The sequence below is a fragment of the Arachis ipaensis genome, chromosome B1 (genome assembly GCF_059453495.1).
Source record: "Arachis ipaensis isolate K30076 ecotype BB chromosome B1, ASM5945349v1, whole genome shotgun sequence".
NCBI lineage: Eukaryota > Viridiplantae > Streptophyta > Magnoliopsida > Fabales > Fabaceae > Arachis > Arachis ipaensis.
In genome coordinates, this window is record NC_142436.1 from 6,083,117 (window position 1) to 6,110,139 (window position 27,023).

At 35.5% G+C, this 27,023-nt stretch overlaps 1 protein-coding gene, 1 non-coding gene and 1 pseudogene across 2 annotated transcripts; 1 reads left to right on the forward strand and 2 right to left on the reverse strand.

The window, feature by feature from the left end:
* Positions 1–4,708: 4,708 nt before the first annotated feature.
* On the reverse strand, positions 4,709–7,161 carry LOC107610254 (uncharacterized). The gene is made up of 4 exons (XM_016312349.3): positions 6,629–7,161; positions 5,702–5,794; positions 5,461–5,595; positions 4,709–5,119 (listed from the first exon to the last, which is right to left on the reverse strand). Exons 1-4 carry the CDS (start codon positions 6,848–6,850, stop codon positions 5,078–5,080), a joined length of 492 nt encoding a protein of 163 aa, XP_016167835.1. The 5' UTR covers positions 6,851–7,161; the 3' UTR covers positions 4,709–5,077.
* On the forward strand, positions 6,426–6,497 carry TRNAG-UCC (transfer RNA glycine (anticodon UCC)). Its single transcript has one exon. It is a non-coding gene; the product is annotated as a tRNA-Gly (tRNA).
* Positions 7,162–9,988: 2,827 nt separating the features above from the next.
* On the reverse strand, positions 9,989–24,703 carry LOC148575611 (uncharacterized; annotated as a pseudogene).
* Between the last annotated feature and the right edge of the window lie 2,320 nt (positions 24,704–27,023).

The window sequence follows — 27,023 nt, forward strand, 5'->3', positions numbered from 1 at the left end:
AGCTTTGGTATATTTTATTATTTCCACAAAACAAAACATGTGTATACATATTAATTCTCTTACATTTTATATTCAACATATCTTTCTTATTTACATTTGTTTTGTTATTTGTTCATAGAAAAGTGTAAACAGAACACTTTAAATCGGAGCAAACAACTATACACACATACTAGGGGCTCCAAAACATTGGCAAGAAAAAAAGACGAAGTGGTAATAAGTCATTATTTGCATTAGATTTTGATTAAGCTTCCTGAAAAATGTTGTTGTTGTTTACTAAATTGTGTCAATATCAATAATATAGGAGAGAGAGCAAGGAAGGTCCATTGGTAGAGGAGAGTTGTTTATCATGACTCATAAGAAAAAAGATGGCTCGTATATCCATCCCGATGTGCGTGTTGTTAGTGTAAGTCATGTTTGAAAATTTGAAGTAAAATATAGCTTACTGTATATATCGTGCTACTGTTAACTTCTTCCTTTCCAATGTTGTATATTTGTAGGAAGCAATTGCGAATGTTGAGAGCTAGGATGGATCCTCTAAGAACCTTTCACAAAATGACTCGCTAGCACAAGTTCTCGGAAAGGAGCACCCAGGACGAGTTCGTGCCCTAGGTGCTGGACCATGTCCCACCCAAGTCTTTGGTAACGCTGATGAACAACTGTCGAGTTCTGTAGAGTCCAATGCAGAGGATAAGAGGATGATTGCAGAATTGACGGCTAAGCTAGAAGAAGAGCGGGCGAAGAGACAGTCAATACATAAGGTCTTGGGATATGTAGTCCAACAGTTAGGAGGCAATTTGCCAGTTGAGATTGCTAAAGAGCTGGCTTTTGTGGGCGGTACACCGGACTCGTCATGCGCAGGGCCATCTTCATCTGGCAATCACGACCCGCAACAAAAATTTTGAATTTCAATTAATGGTCTTGGATACTTTTACATTTAAGTAGGTTTAGTACGTTTTGCTTATTTTATTCAACTTGATCATTCTTAGTTTATTTTGGATGATGTTATGACAATTTTCGTTATATATGTTATGTTTGCATATGTTTAATTTGGTTTGTTATGTTAATTGAGTTGTTTTACTTGGATGCAATTTGTTTTAATTAGTTAAAACGTAAAAAAAATTAAAGTTTAATAAACATTCTTTGTCAAAATAGGCAAAATAATAGAAAATAGAAAATCTAAAATTTTAATGGAAAATTTGAATTTGGCGGCGGTTTTGAAACCGCCGCAAAACTATAATATGTTTTCTTCCTGTTCGGACTTTAGCGACGGTTTGTAACCGCCGCAAATTGGGTAATAGCAATTTTCCTTCACATACTGCGGCGGTTAACCGCCACTATCCGTTTTGCCGCGCCCTATCTTCTGGCGTTTCATGAAACCGCCGCGAAATATTTTGCGGCGGTTCAAAACCGCTGCTAAACGGCTCTAGAAATCGCCGCTAAATGGCGTTTTGTTGTAGTGAGAGCTGGAGCGCAGTATAATAGTGGCTGTGCGATGGTGGAACAAGACAGAAGAGACAAGAATGAGTAGTAGGGATGATAGAATAGGGGTTGTGCAACGGAAGAACAAGACAGAAAAGACAAGTGGCAACGTGAGATACGCTGAGACGAAGGGGACAAGCTTGAGAAATAGTATGGCAACTGGAATAGATGGGACAGTGACGGTGAGATAGCGGTGGACGTGAGTTTTTGGCAATGAAAAAGGCAGCCAAGGTGAGTGTGAATACGTAGCATTATGCCACGTTAGCTTAACTGCTTAAGTGGCTAATTTATATAATTTGAGCACAATCTTCTATATTTACATTATGTCATAAGATTCTCATTATATTTTTATCTCCTTATAATAACATATCTTTATATAATGTTATAGAATTCTTTTTTAAGCTTAACTTTTTATATTATTTTACTTTTTATTTTTATATAGGTTACACTATTACTTTTAATGTTAATGTTAGGGCAGAGACTCATAGAAGGTAAAGAAGACAATAACCTTCCCTAACCATCAATTTTTTTTCTACAAATTATACATAAAATTTAATTTAACCCCCTTTAAAAATTTTATTTTATTTGATTTTAAATATAAAATTATTTTTTTGTCCCTCTCTCACGTTGAGGCTAGCTCTGCCCTTGGTTAATGTTAATTCTTTTTAATATGTATAAATTTAATTAAAATCTAATTTCTTCTCTTCTCCTTTCATACTCATCACTCGTTCTTATATTTATTATATAAATTAATATTCATCTCACATATTTTTTTTATCTTCTCTCGCATAATCTCGTACCTCTTTTTCTTTCTTCTTTTTTCTATCCATTCTTACTAATTGTTTTTACAACTAAAATTTGGTTGATGATCATAGTTTTTATTTTTATTTTTTTTATTTTATAAATATATGTATTAGGTGATTTTGTGATTGTAAATTTATTAATTTTTCTATTTTTTTTGGTATTCATGAGTTATATAGTGTCTTTATCGCCTATATGTTACTTCTTTTTTCTTTCAACAATTTATGTTTTTTAATATCATTTAGTTGTAATAATATTGTTAAAAATACATATTGTCATATTCATAAAAAAATTAGAAAATTGAATATTATTTTTAATTATCAAAACATTAATAATATTTACTATATAAATCAACATTCACTTTACACATTTTCTTTATCTCCTCTAACATAATTGCATACCTCGTTCTCTTTTTCCCTCTCTATTTTTGTTAATTTTTTGCACAACTGAAAAATTTTGTGATGACCATAGTTTTTTTTTTTTTAAATTTGCTAAATGTATGTATTATTAGGTGATTGTGTGATTGTATTCATTAATTTTTTTATTTCTTTGTGTAATTATATTCATAAGTTATATAATGTCTTTGTCACCTATATATCACTTTTTTTAATAATTTATATTTTTTAATATCATGTAGTTATAATAATATTGTTGAAAATACATGTTGTCATGATTCATGAAAAATAAAATAAAAAAATTGAATGTTATTTTCAATTATCAAAATATTAATAATATTCATACTTAGCTTGTATTTTATCTAATAGTTTTATCATTGTACCATAATATTTAAATACAATCTAAAAAAAGATAATAAAAAATAAAATAAAAGTAACTATTTAAAAAATAAAAATAAAAATAATTATATGAAATCAAGTGAATAAACTTCAATTGAATGTTTTTATTACTTATAGTCTAATTTATATATAATTTTATTTTTTATAATTATTAAATTTTGAATTATTTTTTTATTTTAAATTATCATTTATCATCAACCGTTATAAAATTTAAATTATTTTAATATGCTACTAAATAAAATTTTAAACTTTTTAATCAATTAAATTACAAAATACAGTCAAACACAATTATTATCTAAAACGGTATATTTTTTTATATTTTTTTGTTGAATAATAATATTATTAAATCATGTATAAATTGTCAAATTAAATAAATGTATTGTACAATATTTTTTACAAATTAACTTCTAAGTTTAATATTAATTTACATATGATCTAATATATTCCTAAGTAATATATATAGCATTTTAAATTTATACTATATAATATAATTAATTTAGCACTTCGTGCATCGTACAGGTCTTAATCTAGTCTGTATTTATTAATGTACTCTACACGTATAAAATTTAATAGTTATATCTCACATAAATAAATGAAGTTATATAACCATTTCAAGTGATCATGTGACATTTGAATAATGGTTAATGTACTATTTTAGTCCTTAACGTTTGAGCCAAATCTTAATTTAATCCTTAACGTTTCAAACGTCTTATTTTAATTCTAAAATATTTCAAACGGATTCAATGTTCGAGTAAATGAAGTTATATAACCATTTCAAGTGATCATGTGACATTTGAATAATGGTTAATGTACTGTTTTAGTCCTTAACGTTTGAGCCAAATCTTAATTTAGTCCTTAACGTTTCAAACGTCTTATTTTAATTCTAAAATATTTCAAACGGATTCAATGTTCGAGTGAGTGAGTGAAGTGAACATTAACAACATTTTTAGTTATGTCATATCTTTTTATTTTCGCGTGTTAGAGAAACATAACCAAAATCTTCGTATAACACTTCCTCTTTTCATTCTCCTTTTCACATAAAACCTCAAACATTAGTAATCAATCCTCAATGCTCCAAAATCAAAGAAAAATTATTTATATTAGTGATTGTTGGAGGGTTGATTTCTCTTACGTATTGAAATCGAATGTTATGGCCTTTTCAATATATTAATTGTTCGTGTCAAATTTAATAGTGGACGACATTGAACCATTTAAAATTTTCTAGGACTAAAATAGGATGTTTAAAATGTTAAAGACCAAATTATGATTTAACCCAAACGTTAAAGATCAAAATAGTACTTTACCCTTTAATAATTTATAGTTATGATCAACTGTACGTACGTGTGTATATATCTATATTCTAATTGAATCTTGTTATATATTGCATTCTAATTCTCCAAATTTTGCTTGTAGTTGTTCATCATTGGAATATAGAGAGAAACAATCAGTATATGATATCTTCAAGCAGAGTCATGGAGTGTGATTGATCTATGCATCTAATAAAAAGTTCTCCCATGTGCAATACTACTATATAAAGTATTTGAACACAATCTTTCTAAATCTGAGTGTTGGACCTCTTTCTAAGAATTAGCTCAGTTATGGCAGTTAAATGCTTACCTAATAAGAAAGAAAAATGTTAGAACATTTTAACATAGATAAATTTCAAAATAGTTTGTTACTAATAACTTAACACTAAGAGAAAAACTTTTTTTTTTTGGATGAACATAATCTCTTTTGCTATTAAGAAAACTAGCATAATAAGGTTACATGGAGTTCTAGACACAAAACATGAAGAAGGGTACAAGCTAAGATGAAATGTATACCATCCATTACACCATACTCACACAAATTAATAGCATTGAATGAATCCAAATCACAAGTCTTCTTTATTTGTACTTATTTGGTTTGCAACTTCAAGGACTACTTGAAACCCTCCCCAAGAAAAACAAGCAAATGATGCTAGTTCATATTAATCTCTTCAACCGCAGCAATTCCTCAGTTCTTCAATTGTCACTCCTCTTAGGTTTGTCAGAATTGAAACTCACCTGAAATATATTCAAGTAAGAGCAAAATTTTCAGACAACACAAACACAGTTATTAACTTCTTTTATAATTTTATTTTTATTTTTTTTAAAATATTTAAGTGGGTCCGACACAAGTTTTTGGACATGTTCTTAAGCTCAACGATGCTTAGACTATATATGATAAGTATCTCTTGACAAAAAATATAGAAACAAGAAGAAAAGTTGTGTTTGTATCTCTATTTCACAAATTCTCAATTTTTGAATGAATTGAGAGTTAAACGAATTTTGTTCTAAGATGTATGTGACAATATGACATACTTAGATTCAATTAAAGATCAAATTAAAGTGGTAAGGTATGTTACCTCAGTTGAAGGAGCTGGAACCCAGTCATTGGTTGCTGGATTGCACTTGCAAGATTCATGGCAAGCAATGTCATTACACTCCTCTATGTGGAAGCATTTCCCACTTTTCTCTACTTTGATGAACCCAGTTCCTGTCTGTAATTAATCAAGTTCATAAAATAGAAATATGAATGTAATTTGTACATGAATCTGCGAACCAATTTGAATGTTGTGAGAAGAATACAAGGATTGGAGTGAATACCGTATGGTGGTTCTTGTCCACGCTGCTGAGATCTTTGTAATATTCTGTTTCCACAAATTCTTCTGGCACTTGACCCCCATTGCAAACCAATTTCTGCATACAATTTTTAAAGAAGAAAAAATATATTGCAAACATGTTAGTTATAATGAAAGTTTCTGTTTCTATTTTTTGTTTTTTTTTTTTTTTCAAAAGCGATATATCTACTATTAGTTGTACTAGACAGCTACAAGAATTACAAAGCATTGTGAATTAAATTTATTCTCTCTTAAATTTATGCAATTTTTTTCATTACAAAATATTATCGAAAGTTATCAGTGGTTTTAGGCATATACAGTATTATGATTTTTCAAAGCCATATATACCCATAGGGAGAGTGATATTGTGCTTTGAAATCAATAACACCACTCTAATTTTTCTAAGTTACCTTTCATTTTTTATTATTTTATTTTTCACCGGGTAACATTTTTTTCTTACATTTATTTTATATTTGAATGAATATTAATCAATTTTTTTATTTTTCTACTGTAAAGATATTTCTAAAATAATATAAATATTTATTGATTTCGGTACCATATGAAGTTAATATAGTATGAACATTCACGTGAAGTTATTTTCAGCCCTTGGATGATTCCATAAATTTCACTATTGCCATCTCAATTTTTAATTAATATCTTCATGCAACTAATTAGTTACATCTTATATATACAAAGACACTGACCACAAAGCGTTTGTAGTCCAACGGTTAGGATAATTGCCTTCCAAGCAATAGACCCGGGTTCGACTCCCGGCAAACGCATAAATAAATTTTTTTATAAAGAATAAAGGTAAATTGAAATAGGGAAAAAAAAAAAAACCTAAAATTCCGATCTTTGTTTCGATGAACAAATCTGAAAATTGAAATTAATAATCATTTAAATTCTGACTAACCTGTTGTGGATCATTCTCGAGGCGCTGAAATTGTTCGAATTCCGGAATAGAATCGTTCTTGGAGTTTGATAAATCATCGACATATTCAGAAGCGTATTCACTTCTCTGAGGCTTTGTGTGCCTCTTTGGAACGACGCCATCGAAGTACTCTCTGGCCTCTGCCTCTATTGCAGCTTCTTCCTCAGCGGATAGATGAACATCACTCCGATTTGGCTTGTCCATTTTCCTTTTCTTTTTCTTCTTCTCTTCTCTCTCTGTTTGTGGAATGCAATATGATGAAGAAAACTTGGGAGTTTCGGTGGAAATAAAAAGCGCCTATGAGCTGTTGCTTATTATGCGAGGTAGATATTTTTGGCGATGACAAAGATTACAATTTTATGTAACACGTACGGAAAATAATATCAGGTTTGAGACCTTGCAAAATATCTAAGAAATCTTATCTATTAGGTGGGCTGTTCTTAGTTGGTGCCTTTTGTGGGGCCAAAGGTTTTGAGCGAGATTGAGACCAGTGAAATTTGAAGGGAAAGGAAAATATTTTTTTTGGGTGACGAAAGGAAAATAAATTAAAATAAGAGAAGGGAAGGTAGAATACAGCAAAATTCTTTTAAAAAATTTATTTTATTCAGTTTAGTTTTGGAAGGTTGAAAATTTGACGGAGGAGAAGAAAACAAGAGGTAAAATTATTTTCCCATGTATGCCTCTGGCTCTGTGCGACGCTAATACCGTTATTAAAGTTGGTAACAATAACTACTTTGTAGAATTGGTTAAATGTTACTCTTTGCAGACTAAAAATTTATAGTAGGGTAAAGTATTAAATTAGTCCCTTAAGTTTAGGTGTAATTTTGTTTTGGTCTTTAAAATTTAAAGTGTTCTATTTGAATCTAAAAAAGTTTCATTTAACATTAATTTAATTCCACAGTGAGGTCAAAATTAAATAATTAACAAAATGTCCTACATAACAACAGTTCAAGAACAAAATCGATAATCTGGAGAACAAGTACAAGCTCCAGAGACACAAAATCAACCATTGATACATCAATACATTTATTTATTATTTTCTTTAGTTTTATAGAAAATATTTTATTTATATTATAAAAAAAATAATAAATAAATGTATTGATGTATCAATAGTTGATTTTATGCCTCTGGAGCTTGTACTTGTTCTCCAGATTATCGATTTTATTCTTGTACTGTTGTTATGTAGGATATTTTGTTAATTATTTAATTTTGACCTCACTGTGGGACTAAATTGATGCTAAATGAAATTTTTTTGGATTCAAATAAAACACTTTAAATCTTAAGAACCAAAACAGAATTACACCCAAACCTAAGGGACCAATTTAGTACTTTACCCTTTATAATAAGACGAACCAAGACATGAGTTAAACTGTTAAAGTTTATGAAAGTTGAATCCGGATAATTTACATTAATAAAATAAATGAGGCTTAAAATTATACAGACGTGTTAAATATAATTTAATTTTAATTTATTAAATCAAATTAGATTTAATTATTATTATACAACATATATATGATAGTTGATTTAATTTATTATTTGTACATAATATGTCTTATTTTTAAGTTTTTTTTTGTGACTGTCTTATTTTTAAGTTAATTGTTTATTAACTCTAAAACAAAAATATCATTCAAATAAAATATTAAAATGAATAAGAATAAAAATTTAAAAATGATATTTTAATTCAAATTCTAAAAAATTTACATCCTTACAAATTTATGAATTCAAAATAGAATAATAAACTTTTTTAAAAACATCTGTTCAAAATGGAATAAAATTATATTTTTAAAAATTCTTTAAAAATTATCATATGATTCATTAGTCTCTAAAAAATTATTAATTAATATAAAGATATAACCTAAGGTAGCATAAAAGTTAAAATTTGAAGTTTTTAGCGTTAGAATTAATACATAACATCATCAAAACGTCTGTTTTACACTTAATTTTATAAATTAAATAATAATTTAATTGATATAATATTTTAATTATTTTTTAAATTACATATTATATAAATTTAGTTGGTATTTTTATATTGTATTACTATATGTTATTTCTCACTTTAAAAAATTTAAATTTTAACTCTTATATCACTTTAAAAGGTTATATTTTGTATAAACTTTTTCAATATTAAAAGGTCTGATAATAATAATTTAGATAATAATGAGTAAAACGATTATTTTTAATAATTTTTAAAAATTATTTATTATTTCGTTTTGAATTCATACCTTTATAAAAATATAAATTTTTGTATTGATTCGATTTATATGCATATATTGTATCAGTAGTAAATCAAATAACATGTATTTAGTGTAAATCGAATTAAGTTAATTTGATTCGTATATCGAAATTGTGTTAAAATTCTGTGTAATTTTAAACTTCATTCATTTTATCCATATAAATTACCTTTGAATCTATTAGTTAACCGGTGAAATTAGATATTTAAAAATTAATTTGAATACAATCAAAATTAAATTAAATATAATTAAATAATAAAAGCTCACGTAAATTTATGAAATTAATAGTTAAAAATATTTAAATAATTATTTAGTCAAATATATTAAATTATCTAATAATTTTTAATTATTAATTTTACATGATGATAATTATACGGAAATATATATTCACGTAAAAATAATATAATTAACTTTTATTTTATTATTTTAAATCGACTAATTATAAAAAATTGAAGTAGCTCGACCATATTATCAAATTACTGTGATTGATTTAATTTGTTCGTAATCAACTTTTTATCTAATTGGAGTGATCTATTTTTTTTGTTAGAGGATCCAAACTTTTTTTTCTCATCCCCACAAATAATTTTTATCCTTAAAAGACGTTAAACAATATTTAAAAATGTTCAAATATATTACATCTAAATTTATAAAATAAAAATAGATGTTTTCCTTTTAATTTTAAATCATAGTTTAACAGTCAATATATATATATATATATATATTTTTTTTAAAAAGGTTAATAATGCCATCTGAAACAAAGTGAAATATATTCCTCGTCTTCTTCGAATAAATGTAAACTATTTTTTATCTAAGAATTCTTTCATGAATGAAAGCTTTCACTTGGTATAGAGATGAGGGTTTTTCTCCGGTACAAAAAGACAAAAAAAAATCAACTTGGATTGATTTAGTGTTTAGTTCATTAATCCGTAAGCATTGAAAATCCGAATTTTGTATTAAAAAAAGTATAAATAAATAATATAAATATTAAACAACGTGAAACAATAATTTAAATAAGTTTATTAAATTAATTATTAAAATTAGATTCTTAATTTATTAGAATAATCAATTTTTGAATTTAAATTATTAGGGTTAGGCAATGTAACCTCTTCCATCACATCACACATTCCATCTCAACCTTCCTCCAACTCACGTTTTCTCCTTCCATCACGCCGCGGCGGAAACGGCACCATAGCTTCAACCACTGCAAGGTGCAGTGCTGCCGAACGCCATCCACCATAGCGGCTTTCTCCTCGCGCGCCGCAACTCCAAGCCACTTCGCGATTCGTAGTAGCGTCGTCTGACCACCGCAGTCCTTCTCCACCCGCAATTCGCAACAGTAAAGACGACCACCGTAGCCCCTCACCCTTGCATTGGCAGTTGTGCCGCCCGATCACCGCAACGACCTCTCGCTCGCGATTCGCAGCAACCCCGTCCCTAGCACCTTCTCCTCACGGATGAAGAAGGGATGAAGAAGGGTGTCCGCATCTTCAACGTAGCTAGAAGAGGTGTTATTGACGAGGATGAACTCGTTAAGGTCCTTGATGACGGAATTGTGGTTCAGACAGCCCTTGATGTGGTTCACCTTGGAGCTTCCGACAAAAGATAGCAAGCTCATTCAACACCGCAATGTTATTGTGACCCCTCATCTTGGAGCTAGCACTAAAGAGGTTCAGGAGGGTTTGCTATTGAGATTGCAGGGGCTGTGCTTGGTGCCTTAAAGGGCAAGCTGTCCTCAACCGTTGTGAATGCTCCCATGTTACTACCTGAGGTACTCTCAGAATTGATTTTCTATGTGGTGCTAGCGGAGAATCATGGTTGGTGTTGTAAACGTGGTGTTGGTACCGTTGTATACTGGATGTTAATTTTATTAGGTATGCGGATAATTGTTTTCATTTTAAATTAGATGTTTAGTTTTTTGGATTTAATTCAAGTATATTGATGAGCGGATAATTTATACGCTTTTTGACATTGTTTTTAGTATGTTTTTAGTAGGATCTAGTTACTTTTAGGGATGTTTTTAATAGATTTTGTGTTAAAATCACATTTCTGGACTTTACTATGAGTTTGTGTGTTTTTCTGTGATTTCAGGTATTTTCTGACTGAAATTGAGGGACTTGAGCAGAAATCAGATTCAGAGGTTGAAAAAGGACTGCTGATGCTGTTGGATTTTGACCTCCCTGCACTCAAAGTGGATTTTCTGGAGCTACAGAACTCGAAATGGCGCGCTTCCAATTGCGTTGGAAAGTAGACATCCAGGGCTTTCCAGCAATATATAATAGTCCATACTTTGGCCAAGAATTGACGACATAAACTGGCGTTCAACGCCAGCTTTCTACCCAAATCTGGCGTCCAGCGCCAGAAAAGGATCCAAAACCAGAGTTGAACGCCCAAACTGGCACAAAAACTGGCGTTCAACTCCACAAATGGCCTCTGCACGTGCAACACTTAAGCTCAGCCCAAACACACACCAAGTGGGCCCCGGAAGTGGATTTATACATCAAATACTTACTCATGTAAACCCTAGTAGCTAGTTTATTATAAATAGGACCTCTTACTATTGTATTAGGCATCTTTGGATTACCTTATGATCCTTTGATCACGTTTTAGGGGGCTGGCCATCTCGGCCATGCCTGGACCTTCACTTATGTATTTTTAACGGTAGAGTTTCTACACTCCATAGATTAAGGTGTGGAGCTCTGCTGTCCCTCAAAGATTAATGCAAAGTACTACTGTTTTCTATTCAATTCTTCTTATTTCGCTTCTAAGATATCCATTCGCACCCAAGAACGTGATGAAGGTGATGATTATGTGTGACGCTCATCATCCTTCTCCCTTATGAACGCGTGCCTGACAAACACTTCTGTTCTACATGAAATAAGCTAGAATGAGTATCTCTTAGATCTCCTAACCAGAATCTTCGTGGCGTAAGCTAGAATGATGGCGGCATTCAAGAGAATCCGGAAGGTCTAAACCTTGTCTGTGGTATTCCGAGTAGGATTCAATGATTGAATGACTGTGACGAGCTCCGAACTCGCGATTGCAGGGCGTTAGTGACAGACGCAAAAGGATAGTAAATCCTATTCCAGCATGATCGAGAACCGACAGATGAATAGCCGTGCCGTGACAGGGTGTGTGAGCATATTATTCACTGAGAGGATAAGATGAAGCCATTGACAAGGGTGATGCCTCCAGACGATTAGCCGTGCCGTGACAGGGCATTAGATCATTTTCCCGTGAGATGACCGAAAGTAGCCATTGACAGTGGTGATGTATCACATAAAGCCAGCCATGGAAAGGAGTAAGACTGATTGGATGAAGATAGTAGGAAAGCAGAGGTTCAGAGGAACGAAAAGCATCTCCATTCGCTTATCTGAAATTCCTACCAATGATTTACATAAGTACCTCTATCCCTATTCTTTTATTTATTATTCGAAAACTCCATAATTATTTTATATCCGCCTGACTGAGATTTACAAGGTGACCATAGCTTGCTTCATACCAACAATCTCCGTGGGATTCGACCCTTACTCACGTAAGGTATTACTTGGACGACCCAGTGCACTTGCTGGTTAGTTGTATCGAAGTTGTGACAATCATGAATTAAGATCAGAGCACCAAGCTTTGAAGCCATTACCAGGATTTGTTCGAGCCTGGAGATCACAATTTCGTGCACCATATATACAATTAAATTTTATTGGATATTCATTTTACTAGCTATGCGAATGGTTAATTTCATTTTTAATTATATGTTTAGTTTTTTCGTCGATGAAAGGGTTGGGTAAAGAAGAAGCGACGACATTGATGCTTGCTGTGAGAGATGGATTAATGCCAATCAGTGTGACTGGTGAAGAATGAAGTGCTGCCGATGAGAGGATTTTGGAGTGTAGTGTTGCGATGGTCAATAGGATAAGAAGAGGATGGTTAAAAATTGAAATGTGAAAAATAGGATTTTTGGTGGAGGTATCTAGGGGTAGATTTTTTTTGTTTTTAATTTTGTTGGGTCAGAATTGCAATTCGTTCACATTTTCACAATTTCTATTATTTACCTAGTGGAGCCGTTTATCTTATGCATACAATAATTCATTGGCCAATAACAAATTTTTAATAGAAATTAAATTTGTAACGAATTAATTTTTAAACAATATTTTCTAATGTGCACTATAAGAAAAAAGGCCTGTCGGCACACTTTTTCCTTGCCACGCTTTAAAAGCGTGACCAAAAGTGATCAATGGCCACACTTTTCTCAGGGTGGCAACTGATTAGTGATTTAGCCACGCTTTTTTTGGCCACGCTTCAAAAGTGTGGCCATAGAGGAAAACAGGCACGCTTTTATAAGGGTGACGACTGCTTAGTGTTTAAGCCACACTTTTTTTGCCACGCTTCAAAAGCGTGCATGTTTCTCTCTATGGCCACGCTTTTGAAGCGTGGCATAAAAACGTGTGGCTTAAACACTAAGCAGTCGCCACCCTCATAAAAGCGTGCCTATTTTCCTCTATGGCCACGCTTTTGAAGTGTGACTAGTTTATCTTCCTACGGTCACATTTTTAAAGCGTGCCCATAAAAGCCATAGAGAGAAACAGGCATGTTTTTGAAGCGTAGCGATAGAGTTCCCACAAAAAAAAACATAATTAATTTTCCACCAAAATTTTTTTTAGCATTTTAATTTTTCCAAACCCTAAAGGCCTAAACACTAGTTTAATTTCCCACGAGAAGTGAGAGCCCTTTCACTCACGTCCTCCACAGCCAACCCTCTCTCCCAGCCCTTCGTCATCATCACTGGGAACCGTCATCACTAAGAACCCTGGCACCCAGCCCTCTGTCGCCGCAGAAGCTCAAGAACTCATTGACATGGTTGCTAATAACCAGTTCATGTACACTTCTGAAAGGAATCCTGTGAATAATGGGACGCCTATGAAGAAGGGAGTTCTTGAAGTTGATACTCTGAATGCCATATTGGCTCAGAATAAAATATTGACTCAGCAAGTCAATATGATCTCTCAGAGTCTGCATGGAATGCAAGCTGCATCCAACAGTACTCAAGAGGCATCTTCTGAAGAAGAAGCCTATGATCCTGAGAACCCTGCAATAGCAGAGGTGGATTACTTAGGTGAACCTTATGGAAACACCTATAAATCAACATGGAGAAATCATCCAAATTTCTCATGGAAGGATCAAAAGCCCCAACAAGGCTTTAATAATGGTGGAAGAAACAGGTTTAGCAATAGCAAGCCTTTTCCATCATCAACTCAGCAACAGACAGAGAACTCTGAACAAAATGCTTCTAATTTAGCAAATCTAGTCTCTGATCTATCTAAGGCCACTGTAAGTTTCATGAATGAAACAAGATCTTCCATTAGAAATCTGGAAGCACAAGTGGGCCAGCTGAGTAAAAGGATCACTGAAATCCCTCCTAGTACTCTCCCAAGCAATACAGAAGAGAATCCAAAAGGAGAGTGCAAGGCCATTGACATAAGCGCCATGGCCGAACCTGTGAGGAGAGGAGAGGACGTGAATCCCAAGGAGGAAGACCTCCTGGGACGTCCAGTGATCAATAAGGAGCTTCCCTCTGAGGAACCAAAGGAATCTGAGACTCATCTAGAGACCATAGAGATTCCATTGAACCTCCTTATGCCCTTTATGAGCTCTGATGAGTATTCCTCTTCTGAAGAGAATGAGGATGTTACTGAAGAGCAAACTGCCAAGTTTCTTGGTGCAATCATGAAGCTGAATGCCAAATTATTTGGCATTGATACTTGGGAAGTTGAACCTCCCTTGTTCGTCAATGAACTAAGTGATCTGGATCAACTGACATTGCCTCAGAAGAGACAGGATCCTGGAAAGTTCATAATACCCTGTACCATAGGCACCATGATCTTTAAGGCTCTGTGTGACCTTGGTTCAGGAATAAACCTCATGCCCCTCTCTGTAATAGAGAAATTGGGAATCTATGGGGTGCAAGCTGCTAAAATCTCACTAGAGATGGCAGACAGCTCAAGAAAACAGGCATATGGACAAGTAGAGGATGTATTAGTAAAGGTTGAGGGCCTTTACATCCCTGCTGATTTCATAGTCCTGGATACTGGAAAGGAAGAGGATGAATCCATCATCCTAGGAAGACCTTTCCTGGCCACAGCAAGAGCTGTGATTGATGTTGACAGAGGTGAAATAGTCCTTCAATGGAATGAGAACTCCCATGTGTTTAAAACTCAAGGATCTCCCTCTGCAACCATGGAGAGGAAGCAGAAAAAAGCTTCTCTCAAAGCAGAGTCAACCAGAGCCCCCACAGTCAAACTCTAAGTTTGATGTTGGGAGGCCACAACCAAACTCTAAGTTTGGTGTTGAACTCCCATATCCAAACTCTAAGTTTGGTGTTGGAGAGTCTCAACAAAGCTCTGCACATCTGTGAGGCTCCATGAGAGCTCACTGTCAAGCTATTGACATTAAAGAAGCGCTTGTTGGGAGGCAATCCAATGTTTATCTAATTCTTATTTTTATTGTTTTTCATGTTTTCTTAGGTTCATGATCATGTGGAGTCACAAAATAAATATAAAAATTGAAAACGGAATAAAAAACAGCAGAAGAAAAATCACACCCTGGAGGAGCATCTGTCTGGCGTTCAAACGCCAGAACAGAGCATAGTTCTGGCGCTGAACCCCCAGAATGGGAGCATCCTGGCGCTGAACGCCCAGAACAAGCATGGTTCTGGCGTTCAACGCCAGAAATGGCAGCAAAGGGACGTTGAACGCCCAAAATGGGCACCAACCTGGCGCTGAACGCCCAGAGTTGTGTGCAAGGGCATTTTACATGCCTAAATTGGTGCAGGGATGTAAATGCCTTGACACCTCAGGATCTGTGGACCCCACAGGATCCCCACCTACCTCATCATCTCTCTTTCCATTCATGATCATCCCTTCTTTTTTTTCCATTTACCACTCACATCCATACACCCACTACCTTCAAAAATTCAACATCTCTCTCCCACCCAATCCCACCCATATGGCCGAATACACACTCCCATCCATCTCCTCCATATCTTCTTCTTATTCTTCTATTCTTTCTTCTTTTGCTCGAGGGCGAGCAACATTCTAAGTTTGGTGTGGTAAAAGCATAGCTTTTTTGTTTTTTCCATAACCATTGATGGCACCTAAGGCCAGAAAAACCTCTAGAAAGAGGAAAGGGAAGACAAAAGCTTCCATCAAGGGTCTATAGCTCAGTGGTAGAACATTTGACTGCAAATCAAGAGATCCCTGAGATACCTCAGGGGATACATTTTCTTCCACACAATTATTGGAAGCAACTAAGGGTGAAACATCAAGAGCACTCCATCATCCTTCATGAAATCAGAGAAGATCTAAAAGCACTGAAGGAGGAGCAACAAAGGCAAGGAAGAGACATAGAAGAGCTCAAGGACATCATTGATTCCTCAAGAAGGAAATGCCACCATCACTAAGGTGGATTCATTCCTTGTTCTTAATTCTTCTGCTTTTCATTTTCTATGTTATATGCTTATCTATGTTTGTGTCTTCATTACATGATCATTAGTAGTTAGTAACTTTGTCTTAAAGTTATAAATGTCCTATGAATTCATCACCTCTCTTAAATGAAAAATGTTTTAAAGAATAAGAAGTACATGAGTTTTGAATTTATCCTTGAACTTAGTTTAATTATATTGATGTGGTGACAATGCTTCTTATTTTCTGAATGTATGCTTGAACAGTGCATATGTCTTTTGAAGTTGTTGTTTAAGAATGTTAAATATGTTGGCTCTTGAAAGAATGATGACTAGGAGACATGTTATTTGATAATCTGAAAAATCATAAAAATGATTCTTGAAGCAAGAAAAAGCAGCAAAGAACAAAGCTTGCAGAAAAAAAAATAGGCGAAAAAAAATAGAAAGAAAAAGAAAAAGCAAGCAGAAAAAGCCAAAGCTCTTAAAACCAAGAGGCAAGAGCAAAAAGCCAATAACCCTTAAAACCAAAAGGCAAGGGCAATTAAAAAGGACCCCAAGGCTTTGAGCATCAGTGGATAGGAGGGCCTAAAGGAATAAAATCCTGGTCTAAGCGGCTAAACCAAGCTGTCCCTAACCATGTGCTTGTGGCGTGTAGGTGTCAAGTGAAAACTTGAGACTGAGCGGTTAAAGTCAAGGTCCAAAGCAAAAAAAAAAAAAAAGAGTGTGCTTAAGAACCCTGGACACCTCTAATTGGGGACTTTAGCAAAGCTGAGTCACAATCTGAAAAGGTTCACCCAATTATGCGTCTGTGGCATTTATGTATCCGGTGGTAATACTGGAAAACAAAATGCTTAGGGCCACGGCCAAGACTCATAAAGAAGCTGTGTTCAAGAATCATCATACTGAACTAAGAGAGTCAATAACACTATTCGAAATTTGAAGTTCCTATAGATGCCAATCATTCTGAACCTCAATGGATAAAGTGAGATGCCAAAACTATTTAAGAGGCAAAAAGCTATAAGTCCCGCTCATATGATTGAAGCTCTGTTTCATTGATAGTTTGGAATTTATAGTATATTCTATTCTTTTTATCCTATTTTGATTTTCAGTTGCTTGGGGACAAGCAACAATTTAAGTTTGGTGTTGTGATGAGCGGATAATTTATACGCTTTTTGACATTGTTTTTAGTATGTTTTTAGTATGATCTAGTTACTTTTAGGGATGTTTTTAATAGATTTTGTGTTAAAATCACATTTCTGGACTTTACTATGAGTTTGTGTGTTTTTCTGTGATTTCAGGTATTTTCTGACTGAAATTGAGGGACTTGAGCAGAAATCAGATTCAGAGGTTGAAAAAGGACTGCTGATGCTGTTGGATTCTGACCTCCCTGCACTCAAAATGGATTTTCTGGAGCTACAGAACTCTAAATGGCGCGCTTCCAATTGCGTTGGAAAGTAGACATCCAGGGCTTTCCAGCAATATATAATAGTCCATACTTTGGCCAAGAATTGACTATGTAAACTGGCGTTCAACGCCAGCTTTCTACCCAAATCTGGCGTCCAGCGCCAGAAAAGGATCCAAAACCAGAGTTGAACGCCCAAACTGGCACAAAAACTGGCGTTCAACTCCACAAATGGCCTCTGCACGTGCAACACTTAAGCTCAGCCCAAACACACACCAAGTGGGCCCCGAAAGTGGATTTATACATCAAATACTTACTCATGTAAACCCTAGTAGCTAGTTTATTATAAATAGGACCTCTTACTATTGTATTAGGCATCTTTGGATTACCTTATGATCCTTTGATCACGTTTTAGGGGGCTGGCCATCTCGGCCATGCCTGGACCTTCACTTATGTATTTTTAACGGTAGAGTTTCTACACTCCATAGATTAAGGTGTGGAGCTCTGCTGTCCCTCAAAGATTAATGCAAAGTACTACTGTTTTCTATTCAATTCTTCTTATTTCGCTTCTAAGATATCCATTCGCACCCAAGAACGTGATGAAGGTGATGATTATGTGTGACGCTCATCATCCTTCTCCCTTATGAACGCGTGCCTGACAAACACTTCTGTTCTACATGAAATAAGCTAGAATGAGTATCTCTTAGATCTCCTAACCAGAATCTTCGTGGCGTAAGCTAGAATGATGGCGGCATTCAAGAGAATCCGGAAGGTCTAAACCTTGTCTGTGGTATTCCGAGTAGGATTCAATGATTGAATGACTGTGACGAGCTCCGAACTCGCGATTGCAGGGCGTTAGTGACAGACGCAAAAGGATAGTAAATCCTATTCCAGCATGATCGAGAACCGACAGATGAATAGCCGTGCCGTGACAGGGTGCGTGAGCATATTATTCACTGAGAGGATAAGATGAAGCCATTGACAAGGGTGATGCCTCCAGACGATTAGCCGTGCCGTGACAGGACATTGGATCATTTTCCCGTGAGATGACCGAAAGTAGCCATTGACAGTGGTGATGTATCACATAAAGCCAGCCATGGAAAGGAGTAAGACTGATTGGATGAAGATAGTAGGAAAGCAGAGGTTCAGAGGAACAAAAAGCATCTCCATTCGCTTATCTGAAATTCCTACCAATGATTTACATAAGTACCTCTATCCCTATTCTTTTATTTATTATTCGAAAACTCCATAATTATTTTATATCCGTCTGACTGAGATTTACAAGGTGACCATAGCTTGCTTCATACAAACAATCTCCGTGGGATTCGACCCTTACTCAAGTAAGGTATTACTTGGACGACCCAGTGCACTTGCTGGTTAGTTGTATCGAAGTTGTGACAATCATGAATTAAGATCAGAGCACCAAGCTTTGAAGCCATTACCAGGATTTGTTCGAGCCTGGAGATCACAATTTCGTGCACCATATATACAATTAAATTTTATTGGATATTCATTTTACTAGCTATGCGAATGGTTAATTTCATTTTTAATTATATGTTTAGTTTTTTCGTCGATGAAAGGGTTGGGTAAAGAAGAAGCGACGACATTGATGCTTGCTGTGAGAGATGGATTAATGCCAATCAGTGTGACTGGTGAAGAATGAAGTGCTGCCGATGAGAGGATTTTGGAGTGTAGTGTTGCGATGGTCAATAGGATAAGAAGAGGATGGTTAAAAATTGAAATGTGAAAAATAGGATTTTTGGTGGAGGTATCTAGGGGTAGATTTTTTTTGTTTTTAATTTTGTTGGGTCAGAATTGCAATTCGTTCACATTTTCACAATTTCTATTATTTACCTAGTGGAGCCGTTTATCTTATGCATACAATAATTCATTGGCCAATAACAAATTTTTAATAGAAATTAAATTTGTAACGAATTAATTTTTAAACAATATTTTCTAATGTGCACTATAAGAAAAAAGGCCTGTCGGCACACTTTTTCCTTGCCACGCTTTAAAAGCGTGACCAAAAGTGATCAATGGCCACACTTTTCTCAGGGTGGCAACTGATTAGTGATTTAGCCACGCTTTTTTTGGCCACGCTTCAAAAGTGTGGCCATAGAGGAAAACAGGCACGCTTTTATAAGGGTGACGACTGCTTAGTGTTTAAGCCACACTTTTTTTGCCACGCTTCAAAAGCGTGCATGTTTCTCTCTATGGCCACGCTTTTGAAGCGTGGCATAAAAACGTGTGGCTTAAACACTAAGCAGTCGCCACCCTCATAAAAGCGTGCCTATTTTCCTCTATGGCCACGCTTTTGAAGTGTGACTAGTTTATCTTCCTACGGTCACATTTTTAAAGCGTGCCCATAAAAGCCATAGAGAGAAACAGGCATGTTTTTGAAGCGTAGCGATAGAGTTCCCACAAAAAAAACATAATTAATTTTCCACCAAAATTTTTTTTAGCATTTTAATTTTTCCAAACCCTAAAGGCCTAAACACTAGTTTAATTTCCCACGAGAAGTGAGAGCCCTTTCACTCACGTCCTCCACAGCCAACCCTCTCTCCCAGCCCTTCGTCATCATCACTGGGAACCGTCATCACTAAGAACCCTGGCACCCAGCCCTCTGTCGCCGCCCTCTCTCGCGCCCTCTCTCGCAGCCCGCTATCGCAACCCTCTATCGCATCCTCAGATTCGCACTTTATCGCAAGTCTCATCCTCGGATTCGCACTCTATCGGAACCTTCCTCCTCGGATTCTCACTCTATCAGCGCTACCTCCGTCGGCGCACCCTGCATCGGCGTGCCCTCCCTCGGCGGTCACTCTCTCTCGCAAAGGTGCTAGGTGAGAACAGCATCAACGACCCCTTGATCCTCGAAGCTTCTGACCGAATCGGTGGTAGGATCTGGAAGGAAACATTCGCTGGCATCTCCATCGAGCTCGGTGCTGAATGGATTGCCGGTGTCGGCGGTAAAGTGTCTAATCCTGGTTTTTGGTTTGTTTTCTGAACTTCTTGATTTTTTTTATTTTGCTAAACTTTAAATTATTTAATTTTTTATTATGATTTTTTAACTATTTGTTCTGATTCTTTTTCTGAGCATTTGTTTCTGTTTTGATCATTTTTATGATTTTTGGTTATGATTATTTATTGTTGGTTCTGATTATTTGTTTTGATTTTTTCTGATTTTGCTAAATGGAAGCCCTGTCATCGGTGGGATCTGCATTAGAAAACTATTCAATCACTAACTATTGGTATATGAATTGTACTGATATCTTATATTAGAGTATATGAAATTTATGTTTCCAAACCACACATGCTGGCATTCTTTCCCAGTAAAACAGTATTAGCCTTTCCTCGATGTACCTTGATTCACATAGTCATGATATGGAAATGATAAAATACTCACACTACTTTATATGCACTATTACTAGGTGTCATTGGCATAGTTTTTTATTGCGGATGGCGGCTAATAGCGGTGAGCCAAAAATCCGCCATAAAGTTATAGCGGATGGCGTTGCGGAAAATGGCGGAAATGGCGGATTACCTAAAATACACATATATATGCAAAAAAACATGCAGAAAAATTGCAAATATAATAAACTATAAAATCTATCTATATAAGCAACTTTCTAGTCATAAAACATCTAATTAATATAGCAAATATAGTAGCAAATTTAGCAAATAAATATAACATCAAGTTCAAATCATAACTCAAAAGTCATAAGCAAGCCATAAAATAGAAGACATAAAACATAATAACTATAAACCATCTACATTCTAGCTCTCATCAAATTCATCCAAATTAACACGATTATTATCGTGTCCCTCTACCCCCTCATCATCCTCTGATTCAGTATCATTGAATTGAATCTCCTCTTCTTGTTCTTCTTCATTTTCAGAATCCTCTTCATCTTCAAATTCTGGTTCTTCTTCCTCTTCCACAATTACTGCATTTCCTTTTCCTTTTTTTGAAGCCTTAGACCCACTTGGTCCACCCTTTGCACCACCTCTTGCAGTTGCAGGTTCTTTTCTTTTTTTATTTTGTTGTCTTCTAGTATATGTTGTAGGCTCATGTCCTCCCATTGCTTCAAAAACAAGGTTCCAACTCAAAGTGTTGTCATCTTGATGAACCAAATCAGCATCATCATCCATATTATCGTCATCTCGAAAGGTGGCAGTCCCAATTTCTCCCACTAACCGCTCATTACACTCATCAATGTTATTGAGTGCAATAGGGTCAACTTCATCTTTAAGGTTGTACCTCTCGATGAGTTGTTGGTTATACTTTATGAAGACCAAACTCTCCATCCTTTCATGATCAAGCCTATTTCTTTTCTTAGTATGAATATGCTCAAATATACTCCAATTGCGCTCACATCCAGAAGCACTACAAGTCAAGCTCAAGATCTTGATAGCAAGGTCTCGCATGTTTGGAGCTTCATGCCCATATGTCCGTCACCAAAATGCTATAAAATTAAAATAAATTTGTCTAAGCCTTTAATCGAACTAAATTTATAAAGTTTTGTAAAATTTATAACAATCTTATCGGGTGAAATCTTTTTCCTCTGAGATTTTGCAAAGGATGATCCAAAAAGTCCATAGCCGGCCTTATACAGTGTTTGCTCCTCCAATATCTTCTCTTGCACAGCTATACTTGGCACTAATATAGTGATGCACTCAAACCATCCCTTTGTAACTTCTAAATCCAATTCAATGCGAGGATTATCATAAAACAACTCCGGATTCAGAAAATGACCAGTTGCATGCAACGGACGATGAAGTTGGCAATTCCATCTGTTGTCAACAATTTTAAAAACTTCAGAATATTTGCTCACATCATTAGAAAATGTTTTCATGATGCATTCCTTTGCCTTCTCCATTGCTTCATATATATAACCTATTGGCGGCTTCTTCTCCCCATCAACAAGTCGAAGCACCCGAACAAGAGGCCCCATGATCTTAAGGGTGTACTTGACATGATTCCAAAAGGAGGGCCTAATAACAATCTTTGTTGCCTCCCTCCCCTTTGCCTCCCTTGACAACTTATTCCTTACCCACTCATCCGAAGTGAATATTCTTCTTAGATTTCCTTTCTCCTCATAAAGCCTTTCCAAAGAGAAAAATGAAGTGGCAAATCGGGTGACTGCATGCCTCACCAATTCCTTGCCATTTGTGAATTATCTCAACATGGATAAAGTGCTAGAGTGGCTATAAGTGAAGCTAACCAAAGAAATGGCACTTTTTATGGTTTTTTGGATTAATGGTAACTTCCCAATGTCTTCAAGCATCAAATCCAAACAATGGGCAGCACACGGGGTCCAAAACAAATTCGGTCTTTTCTCCATCAGCAACTTACCGGCTAGAACATAGTTGCTCCCGTTGTCAGTTACAACTTGAACAACACTTTGCTCCCCAATTTCCTCAACAATACCATCAAGAAGCTCAAAAATTTTTTCACCCATCTTCACATAATCAGAGGCATCAATAGACTTCAAAAACATTGTCCCAGCAGGAGAGTTTACAAGAAAATTGATAATGCTCCGTTGTCTCTTATCCGTCCAAGCATCTGACATAATAGAGCAGCCATACTTTTCCCATTGTTCCTTATGACCCTTCAACAAGTCTTTGGTGTATTCTAATTCCTCATTAAGGAGTGGCACCCTTAGAGCATGATAAGTGGAGCAGGTAAATTAGGACCAAAGCTTCCAACAGCCCACAACATTTCTTGAAAACTCTTCAACCTCACTGGATTCAATGGAATCCCAGCTTGGTAGAACCACCGGGCTATGTATCGATGAACTCTACGAACCGCTTCCTTATTACATGCTTCCTTGACATTCTGTTGCCTCTGTTTCTCCTTTTTGTTTCTTGCAATGGCAGTTTCGGGTCTTTTCATAAACAAGTCCATTGGACCTCTCATAGAACTTGCCCCCCTCTAGCTGCTGCCATTGGAGTTGGATTTGGAATTTCATCAATTCCTTGAGCATCTTCCTCGGACAATCCAAAACCCAAACTATCTAAATCAAGCTCCCTAGCATTGACACTATGTTCCTCAGTGCTTGCCGGCGTAGAACTTTGTCTTCCTCGATTTTTTTTTTCTGGTTGTAGAACTCCCATAATTCAGCAATAACATCCTTTGGGACCATTTTACATCCAGCAACATTCCCAGGCTTAATCATTAAGTGCTCCTTTGCCCGTGTAATTCCTCCTCTCATAATTTTTCCACAAAAATTACATATGGTGTCATTAGTATTTTCCTCTTCTACAGCACTAACATATTTCCACTTTGGATCAATCCTAGTGGCACGGACAGCAGCTGTAGGACGAGTAGCAGTTCCAGCAGCATGGCTAGCAGAGGCAGAGGCAGGGGCAGGGGCAGGGACAGGGGTAGAGGCAGGGGCATCAGAATTACGGGCTGGTCTAGAAGTTGACATGGTGAAGGTGAACTGAGCTGAAAGGAAAAAAAATTGGAGAAAGAGAGGTTTATGAGGGAAGAGAAGGAGAAGGAGACAGTGAAGTGAGTGAACTGAATGGAAAAAAAAAAGGGAACGGTAACTTCTACAAACCAGAAAAAAGAGGAAACTGTGGTGATGTGCGGCGGTGACCACCAGCGGTGACGGTCGGCGACGAACGGCAACAGGCGGTGGCGACGGGCGGTGGCTAGGATCTGCGGTGCTGGGAGGCAGAGAGAAGAGAGAAAGAGAACAGAGAGAAAGAGCCGTTTTGGACGTTTAGAGAGGAAGGCTCGTTTTTGAACTGCAGCGGCTGAACGTGGGTTACTCTTTCATTTAGGGTTTTGCAAAATTACCCAATTACCCTTGAATTTTTTTGAAAAATCCGAAAAAACCCGCCATTTTCCACCATTCTCATGGCAGACCGCCATGGCACCACCGCAATTGCGGCGCCTTTTGCCCCGCCGTGATAAGCACGTCGCGGTGGCCTACGTATGGCAGCGAGGCCAAATCCCGCCACGCCATAGCGCCGCCATGGCCGCTATTTTAAAACACTGGTCATCAGCGTGGCAAATTAAACCATTTTCAAATTTCTGTGACAAATGTTTTACTGAATAATTAATTTCTTTGTTTAGTTAATGGTTGGTTTTCTTGAGCTTTGGCATGATTAAAAAATACAACATTTAATTGAGTGAGTGGCTAAAATGTAGCCTAATATATATAGGCTTATTTATACTTATGTTTTCTCTTTTAAGTAATGGAGAGTGATTTAGTTCAATATGATTCTTGTGCAGGCTCTGAAATATACCAGGAAACTTTGTCCAAGGCACTTACTAAGCATTTTTCTGCCAGCCTACTAATTGTGGATTCTCTTTTGCTATCTGGTGTATGTTTTGACTATATAGATGTTTTCTAGGATGATTTTATGACTCTTCCATGCTTCATTATCTTTCCTGGATTTTTCTTCTTGGTTCTGCTCAGATGGTTTCTTATTGAATTGCATTAATCCAATAACAATTTGTTTTTCCCAGGGCACATCTTTAACAGAAGTGCACAATGCTAAAGAAAGTGCAAGGCCTGAAAGAACACCTGCAGTTGCTAAGAGAAGTACTCAGGTTTCCACATCACAGCACAAGAAATCAGTCTCTAAACTAGTCTCTAGTGTTGGTGGTCAAATTATTGGTGGATCCACATTCTGTTCTCCAGGCTGTGTGAAGCTAGAGAATAATGTCGGGTCATCAAAAGGCACTATTCTTAAAAATGATATGCTGTTATTTCCACACAACCGAGTACTATCTGTAGCACGACATTTTATCATTTCATTCACATTCATATGAAGAATTTTAAAATATTTAATGAATTCGTTCTTATATATATTGTAGGTGATCGAGTAAAATTTATTCGTCACATTCATTCACCCTCATCGCCACAAACTAAGTAATTTGTGTAATGGAAGAATTATTATAATATTTTCCCTGTTTTTCTTTTGTAGGAGGGAAATACTCATGAACTAAAAGCTCCTCTTTGGCAGCATTTTAATACACTTTTTTCAAATTCACTGTCAATTTTTTTCTTTTTCCAATTCAGAGGTTTAGATTTTACCTTTCTCTATCTCCCTGTGTATTTTGCTTGTAGCTTAGTGGATATAGTGTACTTTGTGAAAGAATTGTGTTTATGGCTTCTTTCTTGTGCTCTAACCATGGATATGTTTCATGCTTTCATTGTAGTTTCCATTTATGAGAGACTAGTCAGCTTTGCTACAATATTCATTTTTGTTTCCATATCAGTTTTCTGTTTACATTGCTAATGAAACTTTTATTTGTGTCAATTTCCTATATTCCAAAAGAAATCTTGCTATACAACAATGTATATATACGCCTTGAGATTGTAAGGCGTTAGCATCCCTCAGTGATTTTTTTAATTGCGTGTATAGGTTGTCTTCGATCAGAGTAAAATGTTGCACTAGTTGTTTTCATTAAAAATGTTGAGAAGGCGATCATCGGTAATTCAGACATTCTGAAGAGTAAACTTGAAAGCTTACCACAAAATGATGTTGTAATTGGCTCACATACTCAGCTCAATAGTCGAAAGGACAAAGTGCTGTTTGATTATTGTATTATGTTAGCTAACTTCTGTTTTAGTGATCCGATGAGTTTTGAGAATATATTGCTTCTGATTTTGATGGCTCAAACTTTATGTTTCGGTTTCCAGACCACACATGCTGGCATTCTGTTAACAAAGCTTGGGGGCAATCCAGAAACATTACTTGATCTTTCTTTCCCGGTAAAATAATATTAGCCTTTCCTCGATGTACCTTGATTCACATAGTCATGATATGGAAATGATAAAATACTCACACTACTTTATATGCACTATTACTAGGTGTCATTGGTATGGCAAATTAAACCATTTCAAATCTCTGGGACAAATGTTTTACTGAACAATTAATTGCTTTGTTTGGTTAATGGTTACTTTGTGTGGTTTATAGTTCTATATTTGCTTTCATGTTGGAAAGTTTTGTTAGGAGGATTTCTTGTCTTCCTTTCTCTTTGTAAACATGATTTTATGTATAGCCATAGGGCACAGTGCTGGTCCTACGTTGTTGCAGCACAAAGGATTACTTGCTAATGTACTACAATGTTACCACATGTCCTTGTTTAGGATAAGTTCACTAGATTGCTTGATAGGAGCAAAGAAAGTCCCAAAGCAATAAAGCAACTTACTCGCCTTTTTCCGAATAGGGTGCCAATACAACTTCCTGAGGTATCACTTGTTAGATGAATTTAATTGTGCAATTTATATTGTTGCTATTTTACATTTCACGCTTTTTGATGTCGCTGATTGT

Bases quoted from the DNA above. Each gene is read 5' to 3' on its own strand.
- LOC107610254 (XM_016312349.3), bottom strand. From the start codon at position 6,850: ATGGACAAGCCAAATCGGAGTGATGTTCATCTATCCGCTGAGGAAGAA. The intron at 5,596-5,701 runs GTATTCACTCCA...GATTAATTACAG, and splicing joins TGGACAAGAACCACCATACG to ACAGGAACTGGGTTCATCAA. The intron at 5,120-5,460 runs GTAACATACCTT...AATATATTTCAG, and splicing joins TTCCAGCTCCTTCAACTGAG to GTGAGTTTCAATTCTGACAA.